The sequence below is a fragment of the Ctenopharyngodon idella genome, chromosome 8 (genome assembly GCF_019924925.1).
Source record: "Ctenopharyngodon idella isolate HZGC_01 chromosome 8, HZGC01, whole genome shotgun sequence".
Taxonomy (NCBI): Eukaryota; Metazoa; Chordata; class Actinopteri; order Cypriniformes; family Xenocyprididae; genus Ctenopharyngodon; species Ctenopharyngodon idella.
Window position 1 is genome coordinate 20,319,818 of NC_067227.1, and position 22,959 is coordinate 20,342,776.

Genomic DNA, 22,959 nt, shown 5'->3' on the forward strand with positions numbered 1-22,959 from the left:
CAGAATCATTCAGAATCATTCTAATATGATGATTTGATGCTCAAGAAATATTTTTATTATCATCAATGTTGAAAACAGTTGTGCTGCTGTGGAATCCTCCACAGTCATTTTTATGGATTCTTTGATGAATGGAAAGTTTTATTTGAAATAGAAATCTTTCATAACATGTTTTTACTGTCACATCAATTTAATGCACCTTTGTTGAATAATTTCTTTAAAAAATCTTAAAAAAAAAAATAAATGAACGTAGGCCTAAATGAATGTTACTGAACTTGCTATGAAATTATAGATCAAATCTAATTTAGCTTATTTAACACCATACATAGAAAAATCTAAGTTTAAATTTTGTTTTTCTCCTATCAAGCCATTGTCCCTACAGTATGTGAATGACAATGAAGAGACTTTGACAGTGGAAAACTCAAGTCCCCACATCTTGTAGGACATTTGAATAGTAAAATTTTACAAAATGCATTATATCCAACATATTCCTAAGTATGTCTAAATAGCAAACAAACAAAAATTTGAATAGGCAAATTTTGAACACCAATAACATTAACATTCAATAATGATTGTTGCATTTACATGTGAAAACAAAATAGTCTCAATGTGTACATGACATGCATGAGTTGTGTATATTTACCACCAGTGAAGACAATATAATAAATTCTGTTGTTTAAATTTTGTTTTGTGTAAGCTGAACTGTAATGAATGCACCATGCATTTCTCTCATTATACCTAATTTGTGTTTTCAGCTTTGAACACAGCCTGCTCTGGTTCACTCACGCAAAGCCACTTTGCATATGAGATTCATTCCCCGTTTCTGTGTAAGACAATGCGCATCTCACCAGATCTCATATCAGTGCAGGACTCTGGTTTGAGTGTTTCCCTCTCTGAACAGAACATCATGACCTTCATTGGGCACGTTCTTTTTTTCGTTGGACTTGTGTTTGTTGGTGTTTCTGGAAACATATTTAACCTGATTTTTACTATACAACAGCAAGTGAAGACCAGGACCATTCAGACTGTGGGTTTGATCCTAAACGTCATCTCCATCAGCAACATTATCTTAGTACTTGCCACCTTCTCATTGGTGATGGATGTTTTTCAGAATCCCCAAATTTGGTGCGTCACACCATATCCTTTATCTATCCGCATTGAAACATATCTAATGATGACTTGCAGCTTCAACAGCTTCTGGGCCATTGCATGGCTGAATCTCTTCTACTGCATCAAAGTCGTGAGTTTCTCCTCCGAGTGCTTCCAAACACTGAAGAAGAACATCTCTCCTGTGATCAACGCTGCAGTGCTGCTGAGCTGTTTGTTCTCATCCTTGTTTTTCACTCCTATGTTCTCACTTCACATCGCGGATTCAATGGATAAAAATTACAACGTGAATGACAACGCTAACATGACCTGTCCGCAGCCCTCTTTTTCTTTACAGATGGACGCAAATGCATACGCAGCTGCTATCATTTGTCTCCTCTGCCCGATCCCTCTGATGATCATGCTGCCGACCTCTATCAGAATGGTCGTCCATCTGTGCGCCCACACACTGGCACTCCAGAAGAATGAGACCCAGGTGAAGGGTTCTGACTCGTACCTCCTGGTGTGCAAACTCACCATCTCCCTAGTGGGAGTTTATCTGTCTACTCTGAGTATTGTGTTTTTGTTCATTATTATAAGATTAATAGGGCAATTTATCACCTACTACACTTTAGCCAGTGCCTTTAGTTTTTACGGCGGGATGACTTCTTTACTTCTGACAGCTTCAAACAGGCATCTAAAAGACAAGCTCTGGAGTCTGTTCTGTTGTAGGAAGGCGAAGGAACAATCTAGCAAAAGCCAGACAGTTGAGACAGGGGATGTTTAATATGATAAGGGCTGCTTGCCAGGTGACCTGATTTATAGACAACTAGCACTTTTGTAATATTTTTCTGATTTAGATGAATGCTGAAGTCACTTTGGATAAAAGCATATTATTAACTATATTAGCATCAACACCAATTCTGTTTATTATAAGCAGGCACTGCAGTTTTGTCATCTGCCACTTTAATGCTTACCCACTAGATGAATTCTGATTGGTTGTCAATGTTTTTATCATTCATCAGCTGGAAATTTTTTTTGAAAGTGATTCCAATGACATTGTTCCTCTGTGTCATTATCATTTTAGTTGTGGTGTGGACTCTGCTATTCTTTTAAATTTAGAACCATTTATAGAAAAATAGACAACAAAAACTAGGCGTATATCTTTATCGTTATTGTTATATCATCCTTGGTGTGAATGGGCTTTAATTCATTTGAATTTGTACAACCTCATAAAATATTTACATTTTCCCATGAAACTGGGTTGTAATAACTAGAAACAAGTTAGTATTTATATTTAATCTGTAAATTGTTCTAGTGATATTGTGTAGAGTAATGAAATTGTTATTTTTGTCTTGGTGATTTAAATGTAGTTGTGAAAAATATCAATAAAATTTTATGGATTATTCATATGAATACTGTTCCTGAACAGCGGAACATGGCCAAACACTATATATACAGACATGTTTCACTCATATTACTCATATTTCACACATACTGTACACTGTAAAAAAAAAAAAATCGTAAAAAAATGGTCAATGACTGTCAGCTACGGCTGCCAAACAAAAACCTTAAAATTAAAGTGAAATATTCTAATTTAAATAAAGTGTAAAAAACTTTAACAGAAATTTTCATTAAAATTTTTCTACAGAAAAACAGTCATTTTACAGGTATTCCCTGTATTATTACAATAAAACACCTTCACTGCAAAACAATCTTAAAAAAAAAAAAAAAACAGTTAAACAGTCAAACAGTCAACTTTCAGCAACAGGCTGCCAATCAAAGTCTGTAAAATAAATGTAAAATATTCTAATTTAAATAAAGCGCACAACACTGTTGTTTTATACGTATATCCTGAATTGTTACTAACAAAACACATTCATTGTAAAAAGTGAATCTCTTGTATTTAACCAGAAAAAGCACAAATGAATGAATGAATGAATAAACGAATATAACTATATGTTACTGCCTCTGAAAAAAAGCAACATGCAGTATAAGAACAATGTTTTCTGGCTCATCCTGGACTTAAACACAGGCTCTACTCTCCAGCAAATGGTGACTCACAAAACACACGATAACAGATCTCTCAAGATCTCAGCATCTTCATATATTACAATCCAGACTTTATTTCATATTAAAGTTCTTATTGAGAATTAACAGAGGTTTAGATGTTGATGTTTTATTGAATAAAACATTGACTCTTTAACATTAGTATTTCTCTGACTGCTTTAACTGTGTGTTTCTGATCTGTGTTTTTTATAGCAAAAAAAATAAAAATAAAATAAAATAATAAATAAATAAAGCAAGAAAAACTTAGATCAGATGATGCTGGTCACTTTTTAAGTGACGGTGTAGCCATCAGAAAGTGAGTTGATTCACTGATACCAGAGTCCGGTCTCTGATTAAATTGTTTAACATTTGTTGTAATTTCACATACTAATCCTACTACAGTGCTGTAATACTATAAACAATTTTATTAAATCATTATGCACAAAACGCTTTGTCAACATCATGCAGACTCACACAGACATCAAGAATCAGCTTATGAATCTCAACAATGGTGACAAAAAAAAAAAAAAAAATTCAGATCAACTCACAATGTCACAAAACAAACAATTCATATGTTGATTATTGATGTCTCCCAAAAAAAAAAGAAAGAAAAAAAAGGCTGAAAACATTTCCTGCATAATGATTTAAAAATCAGAAAACCAGGTTATCATAATATGATTCCACAATATCACAGTAACTCGTATGAAACTAACAGTTAATATTCTCAGAAATTTGACACTATGTGATATCAGTGAAACAAGCCACTTCATGATAACTATATCATCAGTAAGCAGCTAAAACCATCCAATCAGAGATTCTCCTGCATTATTTAAATTAGGATATTTTACTTTAATTTTACGGTCTTTATTTGGCAGTCGCTGCTGCCAGTCATTGACCGTTTTTTTATGATTTTTTTTTTTAAAGTGAAGGTATTTGATCGTAATAATTCAGGAAATACCTGTAAAATAACAGTGTTTTTTGGTTTATTTAAATTAGAATATTTTATTTTAATTCTACAGGGTGTTTTGGCTGCACAGCAAAATCCCCAGTGTTAAATTAACACTCAAAGTGTACATATGAGTCCATCTTGCCAGGTGTTAAAAGTAACACTGAAGCAGTGTTAAAGTTAATGAGATAATTGATTGATGATTGAGTGATGATTGACAATTAGTGGTGACACCTGATGATAATAAGCAGAATCATTGAAGGAAAGAGAGAAAAAAGGTGTTATTTAATGTTTTATGGAATGTTTCATTTCAAGTCACCATGAAAGAGGTCAGCGTTTGCTTTAGTTGGGCTCCTGACTCTTTACCTTTTTCTTTGGCTGCTCCAACTTTGTGTTTGTAAAAAACATTTGTTATGGCCAGGGAAAGTATGATCTGGTCACAGTATGTTTTGGTGATGATATTATCATCATACAATGGCCTGATGCCGTTTAGAGTCTAAATCTCTGACTGTATACTTGATGTGTAGCTTTAGTATTAATGATTGTAGTCCTGTGATTTTACAGCTTGAGATCCAACAGCAGTATGAACAAGAATTGATTCTCAAGTATGGTGACAATAAATAAATACAAAATACTGACAAACAGATCAACTCTGAACATCACAAAACAAGCTACTGTCACAACAAAACAACAGCAAAATAAAAAAGAAAAAAAAAGAAAGGATCAATGAAAATTACATGATGCAATGCATGATGGGAGCCATGGATGAGTTTTGATTGGTGGCTCCCATCATGCACTGCAACATGAAGCACTTTGTTTAACTGTCACCATTGTTGAGGTTCGTATGCTGATTCTATATGATCTATATGACCAGTTAATCTATGTGATCTGTATGACCAGTTAACAATATTGGATGTCACCAATGAATCAGGCCATTTCACAGTGAGAATATTATCAAAACACAACCATTATGACTGTGCTTAAATTTTATTTATCTTGGCAAATAGGAAGACTGAGCGGCATGGCTGGGAATACAGATCAAGATACAGCTCCAGTGGCATTTTGGCTGGGAAGTGTCCAAGAATAGAGTGATTCGCCAACTTCTCATCCTCATATGTTCTGTGTTTATGCTCCACCCTCCAGGGGTCAGTAGTACACTGTTCAAAGTAAAGTAAGTTGAAATTACTTTTTAAGGTGTGGAGAGAAGCTTCAAATATTGCTAATACATGCACTTCCCCCCCAAATGTAATGGTTAACTCGTTGTGCGTTTTGGGGTGTGTGTCAAGAAGGATTGCTGTAATAGGCCAAAGTCTAATCACATTCACCCCATCCATAACAACTCTTGTCACTCGTGTGCAGTTTCATGAGTTAATTCTTAATCACTTAAAATATTAGTCATCAAAATAGTAATTTGCATTTGTATTGGCATTTGCATATTTTAAAAGTATTATTATAGAATGATAAAAATAGATTTAATTAGACTTAATTTTATGAGCAAAACCTGTTTATAGTTTAGATTTCTTTCCTTTTTTGTGCAAGCATTCCTAAAGAGCTTGAAGTAATTCAATCATCTTTTTACTCCCACTGCTAGAATTTTCTCTTAAAGACTGTAATTTCAGAAATGCAGATGGAAATCCATATGTAACGCTTTCATGCTTAGTGTTCTTTTTCTTTTAGAGGTAGACCTATCTTTCCAGCATCAAAATCTGCTTCACATAAAAGGATAATTCAATCTATGTAACTTGATGTTATCTGCTATATAGAGAACATAAACATGTTTCTGTGTAGCTGGACACATTTACTTTTAGACATATCAGCTTGGAATATGTAATAAGTTAAGATTTTTTTCTGTTTTAGAAATTTGTATATTTTATAAAACCCCTCTTGGTTTAAAGTGTCATGACTCATGTGCACCTTTAATGCCAGGTCAGAAAGAAATGAAAACTTATTAAAATTTTCATCATTTTTAATTGAAAAATGTTGCCACATGATGGCGCAAAAACACTTCTAAAAAAATGGCTCCAAAACAAAGACTTAATGGATTGTTCTAAACCTATATATCTTTCTTTATCCTTGGATGGAAAGTTATGATGAATATTTAGTCTATTTATATATAAATTTCTCAAGCTCTAGCAGAGGCCCGGTTCCAGAATCAAATCACTGAGGGTGCTTCTGAAATTAAGGCTGCTCTAGTAAAGTGCATGTAATGTTTAAGCAAACAGCTCCACTACAGCAAGAATAGCAATATATATAGTGAAACATTTCAGATTATTTACAAGTCATTACTTTTACAAATAATTGGAATAGAATATTTTGATACGAAAATTTGAATACATTTAAATGATCAAGGCTAGTCTGCATTTGCATTGCATAATGCATAGATTTTAACAAGTCATATATTTGTCCTGTGATATGGCAATGTCATTGAGATCTCATGACTGAACAAAACCGGCCATCATTAAAATCTTATAACCCAGCAAAACGACCGTCATTGAGATCTCGTAACCCACCAAAACCTACCATCACTGAGATCTTGTAACTCACCAAAACCGACTCGTAACTGAACAAAACCGGCCATCATTGAAATATTGTAACCCACCAAAACCTACCATCACTGAGACCTCGTAACCCACCAAAACCTATCTTCATTGAGATCTCATAACCCAGCAAAACCAACCGTCATTGAGATCTCGTAACTGATCAAAACCGGCTATCACTGAGACCTTGTGTCCCACCAAAACTGACCATCATTGAAATTTCATAACCCAACAAATCCAACTGTAATTGAGATCTCGTAACCCACCAAAACCTACCATCATTGAAATCTCATAACCCACCAAAACCTACCATCACTGAGACCTCGTAACCCACAAAAACCTACCATCACTGAGATCTTGAAACCAACCAAAACCAACTCGCAATGGAATAAAACCGACCGTCTTTGAAAACTCATAACAAAAAAAAGTCCGTCTTTGAAATCTCAAAATGAAAAAAAAAAAAGACTGACACTGAAAACTTACCGTCTTTGATATCTTGTAATCCACCAAAACCAACCATCTTTGAATTCTCATAACCCAACAAAACCGACCATCATTGAAATCTCATAACCCAGTCTCAACCCAATCTCATAATGCATAGATTTTAACAAGTCATATATTTGTCCTGTGATATGGCAATGTCATTGAGATCTCATGACTGAACAAAACCAGCCATCATTGAGATATTGTAACCCACCAAAACCTACCATCACTGAGACCTCGTAACTGACCAAAACCGACCATCATTGAAATCTCGTAACCCACCAAAACTTACCATCACTGAGACATGGTGATCCACTAAAACCTATCATCATTGAGATCTCAAAACCCAGTAAAACCAACCGTCATTGAGATCTTGTAACTGATCAAAACCAGCCATCACTGAGACCTCATATCCCACCGAAACCAAACATCATTGAAGTTTTAAAACCTAACAAAACCAACCGTAATTGAGATCTTGTAACCCACTAAAACCTACCATCATTGAAATCTTGTAACCCACAAAAACCTACCGTCACTGAGATCTTGTAACCCACCAAAACCAACTGTCATTGAGAACTCGTAACAAAAAAAAGTCTTTGAAATTTCAAAACGAAAAAAAAAGACTGACACTGAAAACTTACCATCTTTGATATCTCGTAATCCACCAAGACCGACCATCATTAAAATCTCATAACCCAGCAGAACCGACCATTATTGAAATCTCATAACCCAGCAGAACCGACCATTATTGAAATCTCATAACACAGCAAATCTGATCGTCATTGAGATCTCGTAACCCACCAAAACCTACTATCATTGAGATCTCGTAACCCACAAAAACCTACCATCACTGAGATCTCGTAATGCACCAAAACCAACCGTCATTGAAAACTCATAATGAAAAAAACCTGATTCTCTTTGAAATCTCTTAATGAAAAAAAATGACTGACTTTGAAAACCTACCATCTTTGAGATCTCATAACTCAGCAAAACCGACTGTCATTGAGATCTCATAAACGAACAAAATCTACCATCACTGAGACCTCGTAACCCACCAAAACTGACCATCATTGAAATTTCTTAACCCAGCAAAGCCGACCATCATTGAGATCTCGTAACCCACCAAAAACAACCGTCATTGAGATCTCGTAACCGAACACAACCTACCATCACTGAGACCTCGTAACCCACCAAAACCGACAACCGACCATCATTGAAATCAGCTTATGAATCTCAACAATGGTGACAAAAAAAAAAAATTCAGATCAACTCACAATGTCACAAAACAAACAATTCATATGTTGATTATTGATGTCTCCCAAAAAAAAAAAAAAAAAAAGGCTGAAAACATTTCCTGCATAATGATTTAAAAATCAGAAAACCAGGTTATCATAATATGATTCCACAATATCACAGTAACTCATATGAAACTAACAGTTAATATTCTCAGAAATTTGACACTATGTGATATCAGTGAGACAAGGCACTTCATGATAACTAGATCATCAGTAAGCTTTTTGCTATAACAAACATGCGCTAAAAACACACATATAAAGCAGTCAGAGAAAAACTAACATGAAAAAGTCAAGGGTCAAGAGCCCAACTAAAGCAAAAGCTCACCTCCATAATGGTGACATCAAGCTTTTTTTTTCCAATCAAACGTCATCTAAACCTCTGTTAATTCTCAATAAGAACCTTTGTTTAAAAGAAATAAAGTCTAGACTGTAAGAAGTGAAGATGCTGAGATCTACCTGTAAAATAAAAGTATTTTTTAACGTTTAAAGAAATTTTTTGTTAAAGTTTTTTGCACTTTATTTAAATTAGAATATTTTACTTTAATTTAATGGTTTTTGTTTGGCAGCCATAGCTGCCAGTCATTGACCATTTTTTTTATTTTATTTTTTTAGGATTTTTTTTAAAAGTGAAGATAATAATTCAGGAAATACCTGTAAAATAACTGTTTTTCGGTTTATTTAAATTAAGATACTTTACTTTAATTTTACGGTCTTTATTTGGCAGTCGCTGCTGCCAGTCATTGACCGTTTTTTTATGATTTTTTGTTTCTAGTGAAGGTATTTGATCGTAATAACTCAGGAAATACCTGTAAAACAACAGTGTTTTTGGTTTATTTAAATTAGGATATTTTATTTTAATGATCAGTATGACCAGTTAACAATATTGGATGTCACCAATGAATCAGGCCATTATGCTTCCCAAAGCATTGCAAACCTAAATTGATCAACTTTGGCTTACAACGCTTTCAGGAAATGCAGCCCAGATCACAGTTTCTCTGGCCATAACAAATGTGTTCTACAAACACAAAGTTAGAGCAGTCAGAGAAAAATGAACCTTAATAGATAAAGAGTAATAGATAAAGAGTCATCATGCCATTGCATGATGATAACATCATCACCAAAACATAATTTCTCTGGCTATAACAAATGTGCTTTACAAACACAAAGTTGGAGCAGCCAGAGAAAAACTAACAATAAAAGGTAAAGAGTCAAGAGCCCAACTAAAGCAAACGCTGACCTCTTTCATGGTGACTTGAAATGAAACCTTCCATAAAACATTAACACCTTTTTTCTCTCTTTCCTTCAATGATTCTGCTTATTATCATCAGGTGTCACCACTAATTGTCAATCATCACTCAATCATCAATCAATTATTTCATTAACTTTAACACTGCTTCAGTGTTACTTTTTAACACCTGGCAAGATGGACTCATATGTACACTTTGGGTGTTAATTTAACACTGGGGATTTTGCTGTGTGCCATTCATTTGACCGTTTTATCATTTAACTGTTTTGTTACTGTTTAATTACTGATTATTTTTGTAATTTTACATGCATTTGTTTGTAATTTAAGAAAACAGAAAAAATACTGTATAAAAAATACAGTAAATTTTCTGTAAAAAATATGTGAATTACTGTATTTTTTCATTAATGTCATAATACATAAAATAACACATACTTAATTTACATACATTGTTTGTAATTTTACAGAGTTTTGAGTATAATTTAAAATAAAAGAAAATGACCGTAAAAAAAATTCACAATTATTTTCCATAAAATTAGGATTTTTTTTTACAGAGCAACTGCTATTAGAATATTGGGATTGCGTACGCGCATTAGCTTACTGATTTGAAATGTGTTATTTAAACGTGTGTTTGACAAGCAGTTTTTGAAATTTCTGTACTTCTTCATTCAAGTAGATACAAGTTGGTACTGCATGCCCAAAATAACTGCCTGGAGGTGTTGCAAACATGGCCATAGTGTGAAATGACTTTCCTTGAGAGGGATTTTAGCATGGCACTGTACCAGTGCCAAAGGTCATGGGTTTGATTCCAAGGGAGAACACACTGAAAAATGTATGAATGCACTTCAAATTGTATAAATGCATACATGTAGGCATTGTTTTAATATAGCATCTTTATTTTGAATACAGTGATTTCACTATTGTAATATTTTCTAATCCATATTTGATCTGGTTCACCATATGACTGCACAGAACTTGATGAAAAATGAAAGTTTAACCGTAAATCTAGACTATTAGTCCATGCAAAGCAGACTCAGTTAAACATTTTCTGTAGCCTTAGCTTGAGAAACTCAGGTAAACCCTTGTTTTCAAAGGTTTGTGGCAGCATATCAACATTCATTATAACCTTATGGGCTTCATCGAAGACTTCCACACCGATCTCCTTCTTTACTTTGTCTCTCCAGGCACTCAGAGCAGATCTGCCTTGAAACACATCTAGACCTGTACCGACCGGCTTCAAAACACAGAAACAAAATTGGTCAATATGTCATGTTAAGGTGAATCATTAGGAAATCAAGTACAGAATGTACCTGCATCATCTCCACAATGGCTACAAGATCAGCCAGAGATATTTTCTCTCCAATTATAAAAGGTCTGCTCTGCAGAAACTTGTCCTCAAAGGTTTTCAGAGAAACATTGAGGTCCTCCACGGCAGCATCCATCTTCTCCTTGGGCACCGGGGCGCCTGTGACTGCAGGCAAGACCCCCTAGCATTGTTGTAAAATGTCAGTTACAGCCTAACATCTGATTAAGAAAAGCATTTTGTCAAATATGACATATAGAGACAGTTGCATACTTGATAACTAGATAATATATGCATTAAAGATAGTAAGTAAACAGCAAAAAAGAGGTTACATAATCACAATTTACTCAATACACACAGACACAACCAGTGATCTAATGTTTAAACAGTGAATCTTACCCTGAACCAGAAGACCTTTGACCCATGAGTTCTTATGTTTGTGTGCTGCCAGGAGAGAAACTCGTCGACTCGTGCACGCTTCTGCAGATCAGCTGGATACCAGTGGTCAGGAGTGTGATGTTTTGCTGCCAAGTACTGCAGTATAGCTGTACTATATAGAAAGTATGGTAGCATTTTATTTTACAGTCCTGTTCCCCATGTATATACTATGTACTTATTAATAACAGGGTAATAACTAACCATGAGCCTAACCTTAACCCATGTAGCTACCTTATATTACCAGTACTTTGTTGGGTAAGTACATTGTAAGTACATGTAAGTGCATGTACTGTAAAATAAAGTGCAACCAAAAGTATATATAGGATTGCTTAGTACACAGCAAAATCCCCAGTGTTAAATTAACACCCAAAGTGTACATATGAGTCCATTTTGCCGAGTGTTAAAAGTAACACTGAAGCAGTGTTAAAGTTAATGAAATAATTGATTGATGAATGAGTGATGATTGACAATTAGTGGTGACACCTGATGATAATAAGCAGAATCATTGAAGGAAAGAGAGAAAAAAGGTGTTATTTAATGTTTTATGGAATGTTTCATTTCAAGTCACCATGAAAGAGGTCAGCGTTTGCTTTAGTTGGGCTCTTGACTCTTTACCTTTTATTATTAGTTTTTCTCTGGCTGCTCCAACTTTGTTTGTAAAGCACATTTGTTATGGCCAGAGAAAATATGTTTTGGTGATGGTGTTATCATCATGCAATGGCCTGATGTCATTTAGAGGTTAAGTCTCTCTATTAATGATTGTAGTCCTGTGATTTTACAGCTTGAGATCCAACAGCAGCATAAACTTTTTTTTTTTTTTTTAAATACATTATGCACAGAAGCTCCTGCGTTTTGACACACACAGACATCAGGAATCAGCATATGATTCTCAAGAACGGTGACAATAAATAAATACAAAATACTGACAAACAGATCAACTCTGAACATCACAAAACAAGCTACTGTCACAACAAAACAACAGCAACATAAAAGCAAACATGAACAATCTACGAAAATTACAGGACAATTCAGATGCATAATTTATTCATGCAGCAAAGCATGATGGGAGCCATGGATGAGTTTTGATTGGTGGCTCCCATCATGCACTGCAACATGAAGCACTTTGTTTGATTGTCACCATTGTTGAGGGTCATATGCTGATTCTTGATGTCTGTGTGTGTTTAAAAAAAAAAAAAAAAAAAAAAAACTCAGATTATAGAAGCTCTGCTGGATCTCAAGTGGTAACAGAGATTTACTATAAAGAAATAATATAACATCTGTATGATTGGTTAACAATATTGGGTGTAACCAATGAATCAGGATATTTCACAATGAGAATGTCATCAACAAAACACAATCATTATGAAAGCATTGTAGACCTAAATTGATCAACTTCAGCTTACAACACTTTTGGGCTTACAACACTTTTTTTCACCATCATGGTGAAACTAAACTTTCCTTAAAACATTAATATCTAAACATCTGTTAATTCTCAATAAGAAGTTTTGTTGATGTATTACAGAAATAAAATCAAACTGGTTAATAATAAGTGTAACAATGTTTAATGCAGTGGTCTCAAACTCAATTCCTGGAGGGCCACAGCTCTGCACAGTTTAGCTCCAACCAGCTCCAACTCACACCTGCTTGGACGTTTCTAGTAATCCTGAAGACCTTGATTAACTGGATCAGGTGTGTTTGATTATGGTTGGAGCAAAACTGTGCAGAGCTGTGGCCCTCCAGGAATTGAGTTTGAGACCACTGGTTTAATGGCTGGAAGTCAGTTGTAGTTGTCGTGTCTCTCTCTTTTTCTCTTGTTGTTTCTTCAGTGATTCTGCTTATTAACATCAGGTGTCACCACTAATTGTCAATCATCACTCAGTCATCAATTAATTATCTCATTAACTTTAACACTGCTTCAGTGTTACTTTTTAACACCCGGTAAGATGGACTCATATGTACACTTTGGGTGTTAATTTAACACTGGGGGTTTTGCTGTGTATTAGGAAGAAAATTCAAGGTAACAACATACCTCTCTGTGAGAATAAAATCTCCATCTTTGAGAACAGGAACTTTTCTTATGATGCTGACCTTGCCAAATTCATCTCCATATTGTTCACCTTTGTGCACAAAGAAAAAGAAAAACAAGATATTGTAGTGATGCCTATATAATGCAGAATATACAAAACTATTTCACTGAAACCAAATGCTTTTGCATGCACACTGGAATATAACATTAACCTAAAAACATGCTTTATATAAAATGTGTTTTTCAAAAAATATTCACTGTATCAACCAAAATACATTATGTTAAAACAATAAACTACATTTAAGGGTTAGATAGATCAGGTAAAACAGCTTACATCAAGATTCCAGTGCACAACTCCATAAAACAGCTAGATTAAAACAAAAATTAATCACCTGCAGATAAATCCACGGCTTTGAATTCAAAGGGAATTTTATTTATCTTGGCAAATAGGAAGACTGAGCGGCATGGCTGGGAATACAGATCGAGATACAGCTCCAGTGGCATTTTGCCTGGGAAGTGTCCAAGATTAGAGTGATTCGCCAACTTCTCATCCTTATATGTTCTGTGTTTATGCTCCGCCCTCCAGGGGTCAGTAGTACAATGTTCAAAGTGAAGTAAGTTGAAATGACTTTTTAAGGTGTGGAGAGAAGCTTCAAATATTGCTAATACATGCACTTCCCCCCCAAATGTAATGGTTAACTTGTTGTGCGTTTTGGGGTGTGTGTCAAGAAGGATTGCTGTAATAGGCCAAAGTCTAATCACATTCACCCCATCCATAACAACTCTTGTCACTCGTGTGCAGTTTCATAAGTTAATTCTTAATCACTTAAAATATTAGTCATCAAAATAGTAATTTGCATTTGTATTGGCATTTGCATATTTTAAAAGTATTATTATAGAATGATAAAAATAGATTAGACTTAATTTTATGAGCAAAATCGGTTTATAGTTTAGATTTCTTTCCTTTTTTGTGCATGCATTCCTAAAGAGCTTGAAGTAATTCAATCATCTTTTTACTCCCACTACTAGAATTTTCTCTTAAAGACTGTAATTTCAGAAATGCAGATGGATCCATATGTAACGCTTTCATGCTTAGTGTTCTTTTTCTTTTAGAGGTAGACCTATCTTTCCAGCATCAAAATCTGCTTCACATAAAAGGATAATTCAATCTATGTAACTTGATGTTATCTGCTATATAGAGAACATAAACATGTTTCTGTGTAGCTGGACACATTTACTTTTAGACATATCAGCTTGGAATATGTAATAAGTTAAGATTTTTTTCTGTTTTAGAAATTTGTATATTTTATAAAACCCCTCTTGGTTTAAAGTGTCATGACTCATGTGCACCTTTAATGCCAGGTCAGAAAGAAATGAAAACTTATTAAAATTTTCATCATTTTTAATTGAAAAATGTTGCCACATGATGGCGCAAAAACACTTCTAAAAAAAACCTCCAAAATAAAGACTTAATGGATTGTTCTAAACCTATATCTCTTTCTTTATCCTTGGATGGAAAGTTATGATGAATATTTAGTCTATTTATATATAAATTTCTCAAGCTCTAGCAGAGGCCCGGTTCCAGAATCAAATCACTGAGGGTGCTTCTGAAATTAAGGCTGCTCTAGTAAAGTGCATGTAATGTTTAAGCAAACAGCTCCACTACAGCAAGAATAGCAATATATATAGTGAAACATTTCAGATTATTTACAAGTCATTACTTTTACAAATAATTGGAAAAGAATATTTTGATACGAAAATTTGAATAAATTTAAATGATCAAGGCTAGTCTGCATTTGCATTGCATAATGCATAGATTTTAACAAGTCATATATTTGTCCTGTGATATGGCAATGTCATTGAGATCTCATGACTGAACAAAACCGGCCATCATTAAAATCTTATAACCCAGCAAAACGACCGTCATTGAGATCTCGTAACCCACCAAAACCGACCATCATTGAAATTTCATAACTCAGCAAATCCATCCGTCATTGAGATCTTGTAACCTACCAAAACCTACCATCACTGAGATCTTGTAACTCACCAAAACTGACTCGTAACTGAACAAAACCGGCCATCATTGAAATATTGTAACCCACCAAAACCTACCATCACTGAGATCTCGTAACCCACCAAAACCTATCTTTATTGAGATCTCATAACCCAGCAAAACCAACAGTCATTGAGATCTCGTAATTGATCAAAACCGGCCATTACTGAGACCTTGTGTCCCACCAAAACTGACCATCATTGAAATTTCACAACCCAGCAAATCAGCCTGGTCTCATTGTTAATACGTAGGTATTAATACGTAACTTTCAAAGACACAAAATGTACATTTTTGTACGTTTAGAAAGGTGCTAAAACGTACAATATTGACGTAATTATGGCACTAAAACGTAAAAATACTTACGTTTTTACAGCGAAAAAAACGTAAAATATTTACGAATCTTATCATGTCTTAAAGATATATGTATAATTTCCCTTTTATCGTTTTGTAGATAAATGTAAGATCCCTAAACCCCATCCCGAACCTAAAAACCTACCCATTTTATACAGAATGTTAAAAGAATAAAACATAATGGGCAGAAATGTGTAGGAAAATGACAATTTTAGTAAAAATATAACATTAAAACGATATTTTGAGCCACTAATCCTACACCTACCCCTAAACCTACCCATAACCATTTCTTTAAACGACCTACTAACATAAATAAAAGAGTGACAGACAAACAAGCGTAATCACAATAATTTATTTTTTTGCGAAAATGTCAAAAGTGGTACCAAAAGTAGTTCAAATGATGATGAGTTCCAGTCAGTCTTCTCTGGCGGTAATAGTTTTTATAGGGTACAGAGCAGAATTTAACTTATTAATCCATGAAAATATGATGAATCCGGCTTCTCTCCGTGAAGGCGCGACACTCATTTCAAATGTCAATCCACTGAAACACGGCATGTCGCAATCTGTGACGAAGCAGGTGAGAACCAATGAGCGTTTGATATCAGTGCCGTAAACCATGTCGTAACGCTTCTCGAGGGTGGCGCCACTTTCAAATTTGAATCATAACGAGCGTGAGCTTTGACTGTGATGGTCGCTGTTGCTGAGAATGAAGATGAAGATCGGTGGATAAAGGGCTGAATTTGGATCTGTTCCTTACAAACATATGGATTCTAAAGATTGGGAGTACAGCGAACAAATAAAATTGATGTGATTTGTGAATTTATGTTGTGTTTTGGTGTATCTTATGGTTGTATTGTCAGTCACTGCATAGGAGAAAACGCCTTCTGTGTCGCACAGCAAACACACTAAATATTATAAAATGGTTAAACAATTACAGAAAATTTATTCATAAGGTTTTAAATTGTAGTCTTGTTTAACATTATGCAATCCTCTGAAACGAGCAGCACAAGTCACGAACAGAAATGTTATTTCATATTAAGTAGATGAGTAAACTGCTTTCAATAAATTCGACTAAAAACAAAATTAAATCATTAAAGCCACGATTTTAATATTAATACATGGGAATTCATATACATTCACACTTTACGTTACATGATTTACGTTTTTATTGCTGTTAATACGTAAGCATTTTTACGTTTTAGTCCTCTAAATACGTCAATGTTGTACGTTTTTGTGTGTATGAAAACGTAAGTAAATGTACGTGTGGTAGAACCACAATTTACGTAAAAATACAAACGTATTCTCATGAGATCACGTTGAGCAAATCCAACTGTAATTGAGATCTCATAACCCACCAAAACCTACCATCATTGAAATCTTGTAACCCACCAAAACCTACCATCACTGAGATCTTGAAACCCACCAAAACCAACTCGCAATGGAACAAAACCGACCGTCTTTGAAAACTCATAACGGAAAAAAAAAATGTCCATCTTTGAAATCTCAAAATGAAAAAAAAAAAGACTGACACTGAAAACTTACCGTTCTTTGATATCTTGTAATCCACCAAAACCGACCATCTTTGAACTCTCATAACCCAACAAAACCGACCATCATTGAAATCTCATAACCCAGTCTCAACCCAATCTCATAATGCATAGATTTTAACAAGTCATATATTTGTCCTGTGATATGGCAATGTCATTGAGATCTCATGACTGAACAAAACCGGCCATCATTGAGATATTGTAACCCTCCAAAACCTACCATCACTGAGACATGGTGATCCACTAAAACCTATCATCATTGAGATCTCATAACCCAGCAAAACCAACCATCATTGAGATCTTATAACTGATCAAAACTGGTCATCACTAAGACCTCGTATCCCACTGAAACCGACTGTCATTGAAGTTTTATAACCCAACAAAACCAACCGTAATTGAGATCTTGTAACCCACCAAAACCTACCATCATTGAAATCTCGTAACCCACAAAAACCTACCGTCACTGAGACATGGTGATCCACTAAAACCTATCATCATTGAGATCTCATAACCCAGCAAAACCAACCGTCATTGAGATCTTGTAACTGATCAAAACTGGCCATCACTGAGACCTCGTATCCCACTGAAACCGACTGTCATTGAAGTTTTATAACCCAACAAAACCAACCGTAATTGAGATCTTGTAACCCACCAAAACCTACCATCATTGAAATCTCGTAACCCACAAAAACCTACCGTCACTGAGATCTCGTAACCCACCAAAACCAACTGTCATTGAGAACTTGTAACAAAAAAAAAACGTCTTTGAAATCTCAAAATGAAAAAAAAAGACTGACACTGAAAACTTACCATCTTTGATATCTCGTAATCCACCAAGACCGACCATCATTAAAATCTCATAACCCAGCAGAACCGACCATTATAGAAATCTCATAACACAGCAAATCCGATCGTCATTGAGATCTCGTAACCCACCAAAACCTACCATTATTGAGATCTCGTAACCCACAAAAACCTACCATCAATGAGATCTCGTAACCCACCTAAACCGTCCGTCATTGAAAACTCGTAACAAAAAAAACGTTTTTGAAATTTCAAAACGAAAAAAAAGACTGACACTGAAAACTTACCATCTTTGATATCTCGTAATCCACCAAAACCGACCATCATTAAAATCTCATAACCCAGCAGAACCGACCATTATTGAAATCTCATAACCCAGCAAATCTGATCGTCATTGAGATCTCGTAACCCAACAAAACCAACCGTAATTGAGATCTTGTAACCCACCAAAACCTACCATCATTGAAATCTCGTAACCCACAAAAACCTACCGTCACTGAGACATGGTGATCCACTAAAACCTATCATCATTGAGATCTCATAACCCAGCAAAACCAACCGTCATTGAGATCTTGTAACTGATCAAAACTGGCCATCACTGAGACCTCGTATCCCACTGAAACCGACTGTCATTGAAGTTTTATAACCCAACAAAACCAACCGTAATTGAGATCTTGTAACCCACCAAAACCTACCATCATTGAAATCTCGTAACCCACAAAAACCTACCGTCACTGAGATCTCGTAACCCACCAAAACCAACTGTCATTGAGAACTTGTAACAAAAAAAAAAACGTCTTTGAAATCTCAAAATGAAAAAAAAAGACTGACACTGAAAACTTACCATCTTTGATATCTCGTAATCCACCAAGACCGACCATCATTAAAATCTCATAACCCAGCAGAACCGACCATTATAGAAATCTCATAACACAGCAAATCCGATCGTCATTGAGATCTCGTAACCCACCAAAACCTACCATTATTGAGATCTCGTAACCCACAAAAACCTACCATCAATGAGATCTCGTAACCCACCTAAACCGTCCGTCATTGAAAACTCGTAACAAAAAAAACGTTTTTGAAATTTCAAAACGAAAAAAAAGACTGACACTGAAAACTTACCATCTTTGATATCTCGTAATCCACCAAAACCGACCATCATTAAAATCTCATAACCCAGCAGAACCGACCATTATTGAAATCTCATAACCCAGCAAATCTGATCGTCATTGAGATCTCGTAACCCACAAAAACCTACCATCACTGAGATCTCGTAATGCACCAAAACCAACCGTCATTGAAAACTCGTAATGAAAAAAACCTGATTCTCTTTGAAATCTCATAATGAAAAAAAATGACTGACTCTGAAAACCTACCACCTTTGAGATCTCATAACTCAGCAAAACCGACTGTCATTGAGATCTCATAAACAAACAAAATCTACCATCACTGAGACCTCGTAACCCACCAAAACCGACCATCATTGAAATTTCGTAACCCAGCAAATCCGACCATCATTGAGATCTCGTAACCCACCAAAACCGACCGTCATTGAGATCTTGTAACCGAACACAACCTACCATCACTGAGACCTCGTAACCCACCAAAACCGACCATCATTGAAATCTCATAACCAAGTAAAACCAACCGTAATTGAGATCTCGTAACTGAACAAAACCGGCCATCATTGAGATATTGTAACCCACCAAAACCTACCATCACTGAGACCTCGTAATCCATTAAAACCTATTATCATTGAGATCTCATAACCCAGCAAAACCAACCTTTATTGAGATCTCGTAACTGATCAAAACCGGCCATCACTGAGCCCTCGTATCCCACCAAAACCGACCATCATTGAAGTTTTATAACCCAACAAATCCAACCGTAATTGAGATCTTGTAACCCACCAAAACCTACCGTCACTGAAATCTTGTAACCCACAAAAACCTACCATCACTGAGATCTCGTAACCCACCAAAACCGACCGTCATTGAAAACTTGTAACAAAAAAAAAAAAGAAAAAAAAAAAGACTGACACTGAAAACTTACCATCTTTGATATCTCGTAATCCACCAAAACCGACCATCATTAAAATCTCATAACCCAGCAGAACCGACCGTTATTGAAATCTCATAACACAGCAAATCCGATCGTCATTGAGATCTCGTAACCCACCAAAACCTACCATCATTGAGATCTCGTAACCCACAAAAACCTACCATCACTGAGATCTCGTAATGCACCAAAACCAACTGTCATTGAAAACTCATAATGAAAAAAATCTGATTGTCTTTGAAATCTCATAATGAAAAAAAAAACGACTGACTCTGAAAACCTACCATCTTTGAGATTTCATAACTCAGCAACTTAGCAACTCGTAACTGAACACAACCTACCATCACTGAGACCTCGTAACCCACCAAAACCGACCATCATTGAAATTTCGTAACCCAGCAAATCCGACCATCATTGAGATCTCGTAACCCACCAAAACCGACCGTCATTGAGATCTTGTAACCGAACACAACCTACCATCACTGAGACCTCGTAACCCACCAAAACCGACCATCATTGAAATCTCATAACCAAGTAAAACCAACCATCATTGAGATCTCGTAACTGAACAAAACCGGCCATCATTGAGATATTGTAACCCACCAAAACCTACCATCACTGAGACCTCGTAATCCATTAAAACCTATTATCATTGAGATCTCATAACCCAGCAAAACCAACCTTTATTGAGATCTCGTAACTGATCAAAACCGGCCATCACTGAGCCCTCGTATCCCACCAAAACCGACCATCATTGAAGTTTTATAACCCAACAAATCCAACCGTAATTGAGATCTTGTAACCCACCAAAACCTACCGTCACTGAAATCTTGTAACCCACAAAAACCTACCATCACTGAGATCTCGTAACCCACCAAAACCGACCGTCATTGAAAACTTGTAACAAAAAAAAAAAGAAAAAAAAAAAGACTGACACTGAAAACTTACCATCTTTGATATCTCGTAATCCACCAAAACCGACCATCATTAAAATCTCATAACCCAGCAGAACCGACCGTTATTGAAATCTCATAACACAGCAAATCCGATCGTCATTGAGATCTCGTAACCCACCAAAACCTACCATCATTGAGATCTCGTAACCCACAAAAACCTACCATCACTGAGATCTCGTAATGCACCAAAACCAACTGTCATTGAAAACTCATAATGAAAAAAATCTGATTGTCTTTGAAATCTCATAATGAAAAAAAAAACGACTGACTCTGAAAACCTACCATCTTTGAGATTTCATAACTCAGCAACTTAGCAACTCGTAACTGAACACAACCTACCATCACTGAGACCTCGTAACCCACCAAAACCGACCATCATTAAAATCTCATAACCAAGTAAAACCAACTGCCATTGAGATCTCGTAACTGAACAAAACCAGCCGTCATTGAGATATTGTAACCCACCAAAACCTACCATCACTGAGACCTCGTAATCCACTAAAACCTATTATCATTGAGATCTCATAATCCAGCAAAACCAACCTTCATTGAGATCTCGTAACTGATCAAAACCGGCCATCATTGAAATCTCATAACCCAGCAGAACTAACCGTTATTGAAATCTCATAACACAGCAAATCCAACCGTCATGGAGATCTCGTAACCCACCAAAACCTACCATCACTGAGATCTCGTAACCCATCAAAACCAACCGTCATTGAGATCTCGAACCTGAACAAAACCGACAATCACTGAAATCTCATAACCCAGCAAAACCGACTGTCATTGAGATCTCGTGACCCACCAAACCCTACCATCACTGAGACCTTGTAACCCACCAAAACCGAACATTGTTGAAATCTCGTGACCCAGCAAAACAGACCATCATTGAGATCTCGTAACCCATCAAAACTGTCTGTCATTGAAAACTTGTAATGAAAAAAAGAAAGACTGTCCTTGAAATCTCATAACGAAAAAAAAACAACTGACTCTGAAAACATACCATCTTTGAGATCTCATAACCCAGCAAAACCGACCGTCATTGAGATCTTATAAACAAACAAAACCTACCATTACTGAGATCTCGTAACCCACCAAAACCGACCATCATTGAAATTTCTTAACCCAGCAAATCCGACCGTCATTGAGATCTCGTAACCCACCAAAACCTACCATCACTGAGAACTCATAACCCACCAAAACCAAACATCATTGAAATTTCATAACCCAGAAAATCCAACTATTATTGAGATCTCGTAACCCACCAAAACCTACCAGCATTGAGATCTCGTAACCCACCAAAACCGACCGCTATTGAGATCTCATAACGGAACAAAACTGGCCATCCTTGAAATCTCGTCACCGAATAAAAACATTAAACTCTTGTAACTGAGTTTAACAGACCATCCCTGAAAACTCGCAACGGAACAAAACCGACCGTCATTGAAAACTTGTAAAGAAACAAAACCGAACATCTTTGAAATCTTGTAACCTAGCAAAACCGACCGTCATTGAGATCTCGAAACCGAACAAAACCGACCATCACTGAAATCTCAAAACCCAGCAAAACCAACCGTCTTTGAGATGTCATGACCCACCAAAGCCTACCATCACTGAGACCTTGTAACCCATGAAAACCTACCATCACTGAGACTTCTTAATTCACCAAAACCCATTATCATTGAGATCTTGTAAACCACCAAAACCGACCATCATTGAGATCTCATAACCGAACACAACCTACCATCACTGAGACCTCGTAACCCACCAAAACTGAACATCAT

General features: G+C 35.8%; 2 protein-coding genes and 1 long non-coding RNA gene across 3 annotated transcripts; 1 reads left to right on the forward strand and 2 right to left on the reverse strand.

Moving 5' to 3' along the window:
• Positions 1-833: 833 nt before the first annotated feature.
• On the forward strand, positions 834-3,937 carry LOC127517631 (taste receptor type 2 member 40-like). Its single transcript, XM_051903536.1, has one exon. The coding sequence runs from the start codon at positions 905-907 to the stop codon at positions 1,868-1,870; it is 966 nt and encodes a 321-aa protein (XP_051759496.1). The 5' UTR covers positions 834-904; the 3' UTR covers positions 1,871-3,937.
• A 6,574-nt stretch (positions 3,938-10,511) lies between these two features.
• Positions 10,512-13,964, reverse strand: gstt1a (glutathione S-transferase theta 1a). The gene is made up of 5 exons (XM_051904388.1): positions 13,796-13,964; positions 13,407-13,494; positions 11,339-11,489; positions 10,947-11,123; positions 10,512-10,870 (listed from the first exon to the last, which is right to left on the reverse strand). The coding sequence occupies exons 1-5, from the start codon at positions 13,905-13,907 to the stop codon at positions 10,670-10,672; spliced, it is 729 nt and encodes a 242-aa protein (XP_051760348.1). The 5' UTR covers positions 13,908-13,964; the 3' UTR covers positions 10,512-10,669.
• Positions 13,965-19,831: 5,867 nt separating this feature from the next.
• On the reverse strand, positions 19,832-21,895 carry LOC127518210 (uncharacterized). The gene is made up of 2 exons (XR_007931497.1): positions 21,164-21,895; positions 19,832-20,499 (listed from the first exon to the last, which is right to left on the reverse strand). It is a non-coding gene; the product is annotated as an uncharacterized LOC127518210 (long non-coding RNA).
• Between the last annotated feature and the right edge of the window lie 1,064 nt (positions 21,896-22,959).